General features: G+C 50.7%; 1 protein-coding gene across 1 annotated transcript; it reads left to right on the top strand.

Annotated features, from left to right (window-relative positions):
• Positions 1-3,878: 3,878 nt before the first annotated feature.
• On the top strand, positions 3,879-12,294 carry Fadd (Fas associated via death domain). Its single transcript, XM_006977328.4, has 2 exons — positions 3,879-4,243; positions 5,977-12,294. The coding sequence occupies exons 1-2, from the start codon at positions 3,958-3,960 to the stop codon at positions 6,315-6,317; spliced, it is 627 nt and encodes a 208-aa protein (XP_006977390.1). The 5' UTR covers positions 3,879-3,957; the 3' UTR covers positions 6,318-12,294.
• The last annotated feature ends 346 nt before the right edge of the window (positions 12,295-12,640 follow it).

Below are 12,640 nucleotides of genomic sequence, written 5' to 3'. Positions count from 1 at the left end.
AAGACCCAAGGTATAACCATGCCGTGAGCTTTGACCTGGGTTCCTTCCTCTTCAGGGCTCTTTAGTTCCAACCCTTTGAGAGCTAAAGCCCAGACGGGTCCTCTGAGGCAAGCCAGGTAGATCTCCTAACCTAGGGCCTCATTTTCACTGCATTACAGAGTTTTCTACCCAGCAGGCCTTCATGGCCTCTGTCCAGGGGCCAGGACTAAGCCTGGGTGTCAAGAGTCTGGGATTAAGATGTAGGTATCGGTGGTGGTGGCTAGTACACACCTTTAATCCCAGCACTTGGGAGGCAGAGGCAGGTGGATCTCTGAGTTCAAGGCAAGCCTGGTCTACAGAACTAGTTTCAAGACAGCCAAGGCTATATAAAGAAACCCTGTTTTGAAAAACAAACAAACAAAAAGATACAGGCTCTAGTTGGAGGTTTCTACCATGCTGCTTTTTCCCTGCGATGGAGACAACACCCTTTAAAACACATGCACACGCACACGCACACACACACACACACACACACACACACACACACACACACACTGATAGACATGGCAGGTGCATGCCTTTAATCCCAACATTTGAAAGGCAGAGGCCAGCCAGAGGTACATAGTGAGACCCTGTCTCAGAAGGTGGGGGGCAAGGAACCCCCGAGAACGAGGGGAGCTCCCACCCAGCATCAGTGGAGCAACCACACAAGCAGGGAGAGAAGATAAAAGAAACTTAGAGACCGGACAAGGTGAGTTTACGTCCATGGAACCAGTAAAGATGCTGAAGCCTTCTCTCCATTTCCTCTTCCTCTTCCTCTCTCCTCTCCTTCCTCTTCACTCTCTCCTCTCCTTCCTCTTCCCCTTTCCTCTCCTTTCTCTTCCCCCTCCCCTCTTTCCTCTTCACTCTCTCCTTCCTCTCTCCTCTCCTTCCTCCCTTCTCTTGTTCATGTCCTCTTCCTTCCTCCTCCCTTCCTGCCTCCCATCCACCCACCTTCCTTTCTCTTTGTGCCTGTTGGGATGGCCTCCAGCTCATCTTGTTTCAGGGACTTTGCGTGCTCCTTTCTCCTGAAGGACCACCCTTCTGGAAACCTTGTTCTCCCTGTTGGAGCAGTCAGCATCACTTCCATTTGTGTGTTGCCAGAGAGAGGGGACTTCCCATGCCCTGGGCATTTCACAGCGGTGGAAAGGGAACCAGGCTCTGCACAGCTGCCACTGCTTCTGTTTCTTCTCTCCTGGACAGGGATGAAGGAGTGACTTCTTTTTGTTTGTTTGTTTTGTTTTTCAAGACAAAGTTTCTCTGTGTCACAGCTCTGGCTGTCCTGGATCTCGCTCTGTAGACCAGGCTGGCCTCGAACTCACAGAGATCTGCCTGCCTCTGCCTCCCAAGTGCTGTGATTAAAGGCGTACACCACCACCACCAGGCTGAAGGAAATACTTCTTGAGAGGCATGCTCTGGTCACCACCACCAGACAGGCTCCCCCTCACCCCTTTTCTTTATTAGCACAATAAAAAGAAAGACACATGCACCTGATTCCATCAAAATAATGAATATTTTTATTGCAGACTTATGAACAGACTGAAAAAATGGTCATCTAGCATGAGATTGACACCCAGAACAACAACAACAAAATAAGCTGGGTCTGGTAGTGCACAGCTGCAGTCTCCAGCATTTGGGAGGGGATGGCAGGAGGATCAGAAGTTTAAGGTCACACTGAGCTACATGGGAGGAGGGGCTCAAGACCAGCATGAGCAATATGAGACCTTGTCTCAAAACAAAAAAACATGGGGAGAAAATGGTAGACTCGACTCCACGCCAATGGCTCTCCAGGGAACCCCCAGGCTTTCAAGATTGGATTGGGACTACTGAGGCATCTAACTTCCGGGATTGGGAACTATTGCAGACGGCCATTGCTAGGCTCCCAGCCCAATAAATCCCTTTCTGTTGGTTTCACTTCTCCAAGGAATCCCCCAGGCCTAGGAAAAAAACATGTCCACTTCTGTGCGCACATGAGTGCAGTGCCCCAAGAAGCCAGCAGAAGGCCTCTGACCCCCTGGAGATGGAGTTACAGACAGTTGTAAGCAGCCTAGAATGTAAGGGTGTTGGCAACCAGACCTAGCTCCTCTGGAAGAGCAATAAGAGCTCTTAACCCCTGAGCCACCTTTCCAGCTCTCCTTTTTCTTTCTATACAGCTTTGGGGGTCTACCTGGGCTACATAGTGAGACCCTATGTTTTGTTCAAAAACAATAAAAAAAAATACTGAACTGTACACTTTAAAGGGATGAATTATAAATCAATGTAAAGAAATGAAGAGAAAAACACATGCACCTGATTTCATCTAAATAATGAACATTTTTATTGCAGGATCTTATGAACAGACTGAGAAAGTGGTGCACAAAAGTGGGAGTGTTTATAGAACACACATCTAACATGAGATTGACACCCAGAACAACAACAAAATAAGCTGGGTCTGGCGGTGCACAGCTGCAGTCCGCCGGGTATGCTGTGCACAGCTGGGTCTCACTGACCCTGAAGCTCAGCCACACAGCTAGGATGGCTGGTCACTGAGTGCCAGAAATCCACCTGTCTCCACCAGGGTTGGGGTTACAGATGGGCTTTTTATGTAGGCATCAGGATCTGAACTCAGGTCCTCATGATTGTGCAGCAGGCCCCTGGCCCACTGGAGCCCTTGAACAAGCCCCCACTTTATTTCTAATTCATGCACAGTAATAGTGCGTGGCTATGGGGAACATTGTATTGTATTGTTAATGAAAGCTCAAATCAGGGCAGTCAACGTCTCCACAGCCTCCAGTGTACATCAGCTTTTTCTGATGCTAATATTCTTGTTTCTCTCTTCTACTGATTTGTTTGTTTGTTTTTGTTTTTCGAGACAGGGTTTCTCTGTGTAGTTTTGGTGCCTGTCCTGGATCTCGCACCGCCGCCCGGCTCTTCTATTGATTTTAATATACCTATTACTGGGCCCGTAAGATGGCTCAACAGTTAAGACCTCTTTGTTGCTCTTTCGGGGGACCTGGACCCATGCACCTGCTCACAACCAACTGTAACGCTAGTTCTAGGGCAGTGTTTCTCAATCTGTGGGTCACAACCCATTTGGGTCGAATGACCTTTTCACAGAGGTCGCCTAAGACCATCAGAAAACACAGATATTTACATTACGATTCCTAACAGTAACAAGAATTACAGTTATGAAATAGCGACGAAAATAATTTTATTGTTGGGGGTCACCACAATATTAGGACTGAATTAAAGGGTCACAGCATCAGGAAGGTTGAGAACCATTGGTCTAAAGAATCCGAACCCTCTTCTGGCCTCCGTGGGTTCTGCACCAACGTGGGGCACTTAAACTACAAATGCTCATACACGTAACAAAAAAAATTTCTTAATGTTTTTTAAAATGTTTTATTTTATATGTATGGTGGGTATTTTGTTTATGTACCACATGTGTGCCTGCCAGAAGAGGGTGTCAAAGCCCCTGAAACGGGAGTTACAGATAGTTGTGAGCCATCATGTGGGCGCTTGGAGTTGAAAGAACAGCCAGTGCTCTTAACCCCTGAGCCGACTCTCCAGCCTATAAATAAATCTTTTTTTTTTTTAATCATGCTTGAACGTGATCCTGCCGCAGTAAGCATCCCTGCGGCCTGCAGCTGCCCTCCCACCCCACACACAGTAGGGCTGCACAGCTCCGCAGAGGCAAACTTGGAACCTCAACATCCTACCCAGACCATCGCCGCCACACCGCCGGCGCAGGCGCGGGAAGCACCGTGCGCAAGCGCTGAAGCCACTGTGGCTCAAGCGGTGAAACTACAGAGTCAGCCTTTGCTAGCCCGGGCGGAAGCGGGCACGGCCACACTCGGGACGCATGCGTGGGACCTGGAGTTCTCGCGAGATACTGGGCGGGAACGCCCGCGGTGACTTCTTGTGTGGAATCGCTGCGGGGCAACTTGGCGCGTCACTGCCATGGACCCCTTCCTGGTACTGCTGCACTCGCTGTCCGGCAGCCTGTCGAACAGCGATCTGATGGAGCTAAAGTTCCTGTGCCGTGAGCGCGTGGGCAAACGAAAGCTGGAGCGCGTGCAGAGTGGCCTGGACCTGTTCTCAGTGCTGCTGGAGCAGAACGATCTGGAGCGCGCCCGCACCGGGCTGCTGCGCGAGCTGCTGGCCTCGCTGCGCAGACACGACCTACTGCAACGCCTAGACGACTTCGAAGCGGGGACCGCGGCCGCGGCCTCGCCGGGGGAGGCAGGTGGGCTAGGGGGCGGGAGGAGGCCCAGGGGCAGGGAATGGGCGGGGAAACCTGGCCACTACCCTAGCCTCAGGGTTCCCTTTGCTGCTCCTGCTAGGAAGGACTCTGGGGCGCGCCCACTTTTCCGGAGGGCGAGCGGGGACTAGGGAGATCGTGAGCTTGTCTTGCTTGCAGTGCCCGAGTTGACCTAACTAGGAGGCGCTCGCTCTGCTACCACTTGCCCCAGACCAAGATTAACTCACCTGAGACCTGTAGTGCTTGCGCCCCCCTCCCCACCCCCACCCCACACTCTCCGGGTAAATTGAAACCTCAGCTAAGAAATGGATGTGGCTAAGGCTCCCTAACCCCAAGGAGGGTAGAGTTGAAGAGAGTAGGCAAAGGTCAAGTGTGCCTGCTGCTCGTCACCATTTCCGTAGTGGGAGTGCCTTTGTCCAAGCAGTGTGCTTCCTAGCCAAAGGAGAACTGTGCCGCGGCCCAGCTCCCCGGTCCAGAGTCCACAGTGCCTGGTTATCCTCTGCTACTTCCGTTTTGTAGTAGAGAGAGGAGGCACTATGGCTTCCCATAATGCACAGTAGTGGATAGCAATCACAGCAGAGCCACACCAGTCTGGCCTTGGGGTGTGGATACAGGTTAAGCATCTGTTCGACTCTTCCTCACTTGTGACAAGTACCCAAGAAGCGATGGAAAGGGGCAAAGGTGTCTTTAGCTCCTGGTTGGCTGGCTCCATTGCTCTTGGTCTGCAGTGAGGCAGGCAATCAAAGCAGCTGAGGGCATAGTGGAGCAAAGCTGATTACCTCATGGCCACCAGGAAGCAGTGACAGGAAGGATCGTGGGACAAAATACACTCCCCCAACAATACAGTCATTGTACTGCCTCTGAGTAAGCCTGCCTCTGAGTAGGCCTTCCTCTGAAGGTTTCCACCACCTCCCAGTAACGCCATCAAATTAGGAATGAGTGGACTGAACCACCAGGGGACTCAAAGCTATCATGATCCACTCTCCTTTCCATGATTGGATCCACCATTGAGAGACTAAGCCTTCCTCATAGGAGCCTTTGGGACCATGAAGGTCTCCATAGTCAAAAGCTCTGAAATCTAAAGTGCAGACAAAATCAGACCCCAGGTACTGACACTACATGCTGTGACAGTTTGTATCACACACAGAACTATTTGCAACATGGATTGTTTCCTCTGCCAGTGTGTACGAGATACACAAGAAAATGGGTTGTGTGTTCACATCTCCAAGGCATTTAAATGTTTGGTATTGTTGCAGGAATCCAGTAAGGGGTTCTCAGCCACTGCCCAGGGCCCCCTTAGTCATCTCCTTCAGCCTTGCCTATGCCTGGCAGGTGCTCCAGAGTGTGGTCTCCAGTCAAACCAGCAAAGGTTATAGTGTAGAATGAGGTGAATACAGCTTTGGGGGACTTTGGCCAGCCCACTATTGAGGGTGTGAAGGTGGCCACTAAACTCTCTAGTTTTTTTTTTCCCTCTGACTCCCCAGCCTCTCCTCAGTTTCTGGTCTTTCAAGCTATAGCTCGATGTGGCCCATTCTGAGGGAGTGGGACTAGACATGTTAGGAGGCCAATGTAGTCTCTTGAAATAGCTCCTGGGCTGCTAAGTGTCTCTGCCTGGCTTTAGTGGTGTTGGCTTTGAAGTGCTCAGGTCCACATGTAGTGGCCATGGGAAGACTTCCCCGAGCTCCTCTGTAAGTCATTGCTGCTGTTTTCCCTTTTAGATCTGCGGGTGGCATTTGACATCGTGTGTGACAATGTGGGGAGAGACTGGAAGAGACTGGCCCGTCAGCTGAAATTGTCTGAGGCCAAAATTGACGGGGTTGAGGAGAGGTATCCCCGAAGCCTGAGTGATCAGGTAAGGGAGACTCTGAGGGTCTGGAAGATTGCCGAGAGGGAGCAAGCCACGGTGGCTGGACTGGTCAAGGCACTGCGGGGCTGCCGGCTGAACCTGGTGGCTGACCTGGTGGAAGAAGCAGTGCAGGCCCAGGGGTCTGTGAGTGAGAGTGAGGTTGTGTCCCCAGTGCTGTGGGACCCAACCGTGTCTTCCTCAGAAGCACTGTGACCAGCCTGCTGCTCCTGTCAGGAGTCACTGTGGACTTGATACACTCTGTGCTGCATCACCAAGTGCCTTGGTTCCCAGTGCCAAGAAAGAAGACCTTGTGGATCCAGGCCAGAGCCCGCTCGAAAGCTTGAACTGGCTCCTGAAGCAAAGCTGGAGGTATAGAACCTCTGCTCCCTGAGCTTTGGGGACACATGGAGGTTTCCCTTCATGTTCTCCACTGCTGCTCCTTCCCCTGAGAGAAGTCCCTGGTCTCGCAAGGAGGAAGTTGGAGCTAATGGCACACGTGTTGAAAGTTTGAGAACCTTCCTGTTGTTCCCCGGGGAAGGACACCAACTCAGTCCAGAGCACTTGGCTGCCTCACAGTTGGGCCTGAGGACATCTGTCCCATTTCCTTGGAGGCCATCAGAGAGCAGCACCAGCCACCCAAACAAGTGGTCCTTGCAGGAGCCTGGCACACCTCACCCTGGCACATCAGCTCCTGCGAGCACTGATTCTAAAATGCATTGCCTCTCCAAATTGCTGCCTCCGGGAAGGACTGCTTTAAAGGTGGCCCCCCTGTTTCTACCATGGCCTTCAGACAAGTGCCCTGGGCCTAGATGTGGGGGCTCCCTCTGAAATCCTAGCACTTGAGAGTTGAGAATTGCTGCACTCCATGGCAACGTGAATGAGAGCTACACAGGAGACCGTCTCACACAAACAAAAGCAAGTGTCTCTACCTGGAAACACCTGTGTCGCCCAGGATTTCCGCTATGTTAAGGACCCTTCTAATCTCAGAAGTAGGGCAGGCTGACTACAGTGTCCTTACAGCCCTAGGTGCTAGTTGTGAATGGGGTGGTGGGATTTCCTGTCTGGTTTGCTTCACATCAGCAAGGGGCCCTGACTTGCCACACCTATGGCTGGGTACACCTTTGATCATAGCACTCATAGAGGCGGGTGGATCTCTGATCTGTTAGTTCGAGAACAGCCTAGCCTACATAGCAAACTACAGACCAGCTGAGACCATGTGGAAAGACACTGTCTCAGAAGTTCATGTCTGGAGTTGAGGCTCCCAGACACAGGTTCACCTGACAGTGAAGAGCGGCACTTCATGTCCTAACCCTAGTGTTCGCTTCACCAGTGGCAGCCTGGGGCCTGTGCTCTAACATGGGTCAAAGGCACTGAGGTCCTGTGCCCTCCTTTTCTCCTCTCTGCTCCACCCACCCCACCAGGCAGATGACCCCTCAGCACACGTGGGATCTCCTCACCCCCTTCCCCGTTATTGTTGGTCCCTTCACTACTGCATTCCTTGGGCTGCACCCTCCCCAGCCTCGGGCCTACTGTGCTTTTCAGTCCAACACCTATCCCTCTGGCTGATCTGCCTTGCTCAAACTCTTGGCCATCGAGGCCTCTCCTGACCACTCTGGGGACTCGTCCAGTTTTCTCTGACCTCATATCCCACCTGGCTGTAGCCACAACCCTCTTATCTTGGCTCCCTAGTATATGCAGAGGCCTGGTCAAAGGTCTCTGGTGGGTGTTTGCTGTGCTCCTCTCCAGTCCCTCCTCCTTTCCCCCCATTTTGAGGGTTTTTGGTTTGTTTGGAAATAGGGTGTCATGTAACCCAGATATAACTTAGGTTGGCCTTATAACTGAAGTGACCTTGAACTCCTTCCTGATCATCCTGCCTCTGCTTCTCAAGTGCCATGGTCACCAGTGTGCAGCCTCACCCAGGCCCAAGTCTTTAGGGCCCACACTCTAGGCAGCCTGGGCAACCCCATTGAGACTCTTGCTGATGCCTTTTAAGTGTCCTGTGGCAAGTCACAGACTGGTGGACTTGGATGTCACTTTTTTTCTTTTTTTTTTTAATAGGTCAGGAGTCCCTCCCCTCAAGTGACAGTTTAGTATCAGGTCTCAGTTGCTGCTGCTACAGAGCTTGTGGGCTACCACAGGAATTTATCCCTTTGTACAGAGTCCCTTCAACCATGTTGGGGGATTAAAGCATGGGTATCATCAGGGACAGCACTCCACAAATCTGCATCTACCCAGCTTGTGCCCAGATTTGTCCTGGACATGTCAACATAGTCCCACTCTCCTGTTAATAGCCAGTCAGAGCCCACACTCACCTTGCCTACCCTTCACTCCTCAGCTCCTAGCAGGACCTTGGCTCCTGCCCATCCCCCACCAAGGGTTGGAACCACAGACCCGCCTGTTCCTAGAAGCCAGCTGCCCTGCATATTTTTAGCTTCCTATTTTTGAATTCCACAATCATTTCTGAGTCATCCAGCTGACTGCCTTCTGGTCACAAGGTCCCTGTGTGGACCATATTTCAAACCAGACAGTGGAACATGATGTGATGGAATGTGTGATGTAGCCACCATGGACCATGGCCTTCTAGTAGCTGATGAAAAGGCAGTACTGGTTTGCTAGAAGATGTGGGCTAGGAAGCCCACACAATCTCAGGTCATGTGCTGAGTGGAGGCTGGCCTGAGGGATACTTGCCGGCCACAGGACTCATTGTCACCAAGGCTTCACTGAGCCAAAGCCAAGTGACAGGGCTGGAGGTTTTTGGGTGTGGCTAGAACAGGACAGCATGGTGGGCATATGTGTGGAAGTCCACAGCTCCCAGACTCCCAAAGTTTAAATGGAATGTAGAGATGATGTATAGTCCTTGTCCATCAAAATAAAGCAGGCATGCTGCTCGTACCTGGTGTCCCAACACTGGAGACTGAGGCAGGAGGATCGCTGCATTTTAAGACCATCCTGGGCTACACAGACCTCATCTCAAACAAAAAGCCAGGTGTGGCGTGGTGTATCCACCTGTAGTCCCAGCACTTGGGAAGCTGAGTGGGAGGGGTAGTTCCAGGCAGGGGCTCTTACTGAGTCCAAGTCCAGTGTAAGCTGCATGAGACCCTATCTCAAAAACCCACCAACCTCACAGCCCAAAAAAACCCACACTGCATATTTGGGTAGGCACAGGACTCCTATAGAGTGCAGAAGACAAGTCCCTGTGCTCAGTAGTGACTGCAGCAGGTCAGTTCCAACACTTCAGGTCCCTGAACTGTGTGCTAGTTATAGTTAGATGGGCCTGTTGTGTTTTCTCAGCTGGTCGATGTGCAGCTAATTACATTGCTAACTTGAAGTCTGGGAGATCTCAGTCCAGTTTTTTGTATAGCCACGTTCTACTGGTAGTGAAAGCACGGGGCACTGGCACTTTCCCATGGGTCTCTTGGCTGGAGGCATAGGACACAGCTAGTGCCCTCCAGATGAGGTCATCAGTTAGCACACATACACTACATTCCTCTCTTGCCTGCTCACAGCCAAAACCCAGCTCATACACCTGATGGCAGCTGAAACTGTCACCAACTTGGCTATAGACCCCAGGCTAGTCTTGTTCCTACCATCCTGTGTCCTTGACGGACCAATCAGGCCCATCCCAGCACCTTCTAAGTAAAGTCTTTGCTTCCTCTGAGTTTGCACAGCCACATTGAAAGATCCGTGTGTCCCCTGGCTTTCCCATGAGGCAGGAAAAACACATGCAAAGATGCTGAGGTTTCTTTTCACTAGGCCAACTTGGGCAGGGATAGTCGCCCTCCGGGATCAAGTGTGTCTATTGGTGCTATGCCCATCCATGGTTCCCCTACAGCCCTGGCCGAGGATGCAGAAGAGATGCTCCCCACTTGCCATATTACCTCAGGCCCCTGGAGGGGTGGAACTCCCCAAGTAAATCAATGGCTGCTTGCACAAGCTCATGCTGTAACAGACCTCCAGACCTTAGCACAACTGACTCCATGAAAGAAGTGCCATTCAGACTAACACTGAGCACATAGACAGCACCACCTGTCAAAACAAAAACAAAGACCTAATCCATTAAAGTCCATAGTTCTAGGAAAGTCTCTAAATGTTTTAACCTTGCTTTTGGCTTCTGTAGTTCTGCTTCTGGTTAACTGTTCTTGCTAACTGAAGTGTGTCAACCCAAGGTAGAGTTTTTGTGCTTAAAAGCTCACACTGAAAAAGGCTCAGGGCTCCACTGGCATTTCAGATACCCAGTGTTATCACCAGCTTAGACTTTCTGTTGGTGTTAGCCTTTGTCTAAGTAGTCTTTTCTGGTGGATACCCCACAGCAATGCTTTCTAGGTGCTCTAGGCTGTTTGCTTCATTTACTCTCAGCATTGAGCTCACTGCTTAGACATCCTGCTTGCCCACTAGCCCAGGACCCACACCTCCCAGCATCAGCTTTCAGATGCTAAAGGTCACCCTTAGGACTACTGGGTCACTTGGTGGGCTGTACATCTTAAGACTAGAGGCAGGCCAGTTGTGATACTTGTATAATCCCAGCACTCAGGAAGCTGAAGCAGAAGAATCTAGACCAGCCTGGGGTGTATGGTGAGATCCTGTGTGTGGCTCCTACCTATGATTCCAACACCTGGTAGGCTGAGACAGGAGGACTGCTATAAGTTCAAAGCCAGAAAGACTGTATCCAAAGGGGGTAAATAATATCTAGTTGCCAAATAAATAAAGGCTTGGCTGTAGTTCAGTAAAGTGCTTGCCTAGCATGCACAAAGTTCCAGGTTCTAGTCCCAGCACCACATAAACCAGGCATGGCTTCAGAATGGTCCCTTGGGGGAGCATGCTAAGACCATGCCAACTCCAAGGGACCACTGTATGTATATAAGCCATGCTTCTGCCCCTAGGAAGCCTTGCTCCAGGCACAGCTGCATCAGACAACCAGCCAGACCCAAGCCTGGATGCCTTCACTGACTGGCCATCTTCAGTCCTTGGAACTCAGTGGGAAGTCTGTAACTGGAAACTGTTGTGATTGGTGTGGATACAGTGCTTCATCTGCATGCTACACCCTTGCCGCAACACCCTCCTTCGCTGCTTTCTGGTGTTGCAGTATTAGGTCCAATGAAAGGCTTTTCCCCAAAAGCAGAAGTAGCCACTGCTCCACAGCAGCAATTTTAGCAGTAGGAGGCCCAGGCAAGAGGCTAGTCACTGCAGGTTCCTGGGAGCTGCCAGCCTGTGAAGGATGCAGGCACTCAGAGCTTAGGAGCTGTAGCATAGCTGCTGCTAATGCTGCTGCTGGCTGTAAGCCAGTAACCTGCATCCCTAGGAGGAGTGTCCAACTTGCAGTCCATGGGGCACATGTGAAAAATTATTGTGTGTGTGAGCATTCCTGCCATAATGTGCAGACGTAAGTCAGGGGACCACTTGGTGGAACTGGTTTTCTTTTTCCAACTTTTTTTAGGTTCTGGGGATAGAACTCAGGTTGCCAGGCTTGCACAGCAAGAACCTTTACCTGATGAGCCATCTCACCTGCCCTGAGGATGCTTTTTGTATTTCTATTGTTTGATTGTTTGGTAACTTGATTATAATTCTGAAGGGAATTTTGGAGATCACATCCTCCCTGGCTGTCTGAAGGTTGGACTCACACACCTCCAAGCCATCAGTCTCTGCCTCTGTAGCCCGTAGTCATCCCTGTCTTGGAGGGGCTTGGAGCTATAAGCCCGTCTCACTGTCCTAGCCTTCAGCCCTCTGGACCCAGGACTGCTAACATCAGAAGGACTGCCTTCACCTCCTGATGGCTCTATACTACAGCCTTCTGGCTGGTACATCTGGTGAGGAGATTGTGCTTGCGCCCTTCAAGTACTTCTCTAGCTTCAGGCTGGGCTGAAGGAGCAAGAGGAGACTCAGCCAGTGAGAAACAACCAGGGTGGTGTATGTGGACAGTGGTGGGAGGAGGGCTTGGGTGGTGTGATAGACAGCAGCAGGGAGCAACCTGGGGAGCCTTGCAAGCTTGGCACAGGACGAGGCACAGAAGGGATGCTGGGATGGTGGTCTGAGTTCTGTAAGAGAGCAGGCTGAGCAAGCCAACACCCCTCCATGGCCTCTGCATCAGCTGCCTCCAGGTTCTTGCCCTGTTTGAGTTCCTGTTCTGACTTCCTTCAGTGATGGACTATGATGTGGAAGTATAAGCCAAATAAACCTTTTTCTCTCCAACTTACTTTTTGGTCATGGTGTTTCATCACTAGCAATACTAACCCTGACTAAGCAGACCCTGTCTCAAATAAATAAATAAATAAATAAATAAATATAAATAAATAAATAAATAAAGCAAAGTGCAGCCAGGTGGTAGTGTCAGATGCCCTTAATCTCAGCACTCAGGAGTCAGAGGCAGACGGACCTCAGAGTTCAAGGCCAGCCTGGTTTACAGAGTGAGTTCCAGGACAGCCAGGGGCTACACAGAGAAACCATGTCTCAAGAAGAAAAAAAAAATGTAAAATGATTGACTTAGCTAACTTGCACCATTTTATTAATTTTTTAAAGTTTTTATTACATTTTATATATTT

This window comes from Peromyscus maniculatus, chromosome 1 (genome assembly GCF_049852395.1).
Source record: "Peromyscus maniculatus bairdii isolate BWxNUB_F1_BW_parent chromosome 1, HU_Pman_BW_mat_3.1, whole genome shotgun sequence".
Lineage (NCBI taxonomy): Eukaryota > Metazoa > Chordata > Mammalia > Rodentia > Cricetidae > Peromyscus > Peromyscus maniculatus.
Note: the sequence above shows the minus strand (reverse complement) of the source record. Positions and strands in the feature narration are given on the sequence as shown.

Bases quoted from the DNA above. Each gene is read 5' to 3' on its own strand.
- Fadd (XM_006977328.4), top strand. From the start codon at position 3,958: ATGGACCCCTTCCTGGTACTGCTGCACTCGCTGTCCGGCAGCCTGTCG. The intron at 4,244-5,976 runs GTGGGCTAGGGG...TTTCCCTTTTAG, and splicing joins GGCCTCGCCGGGGGAGGCAG to ATCTGCGGGTGGCATTTGAC.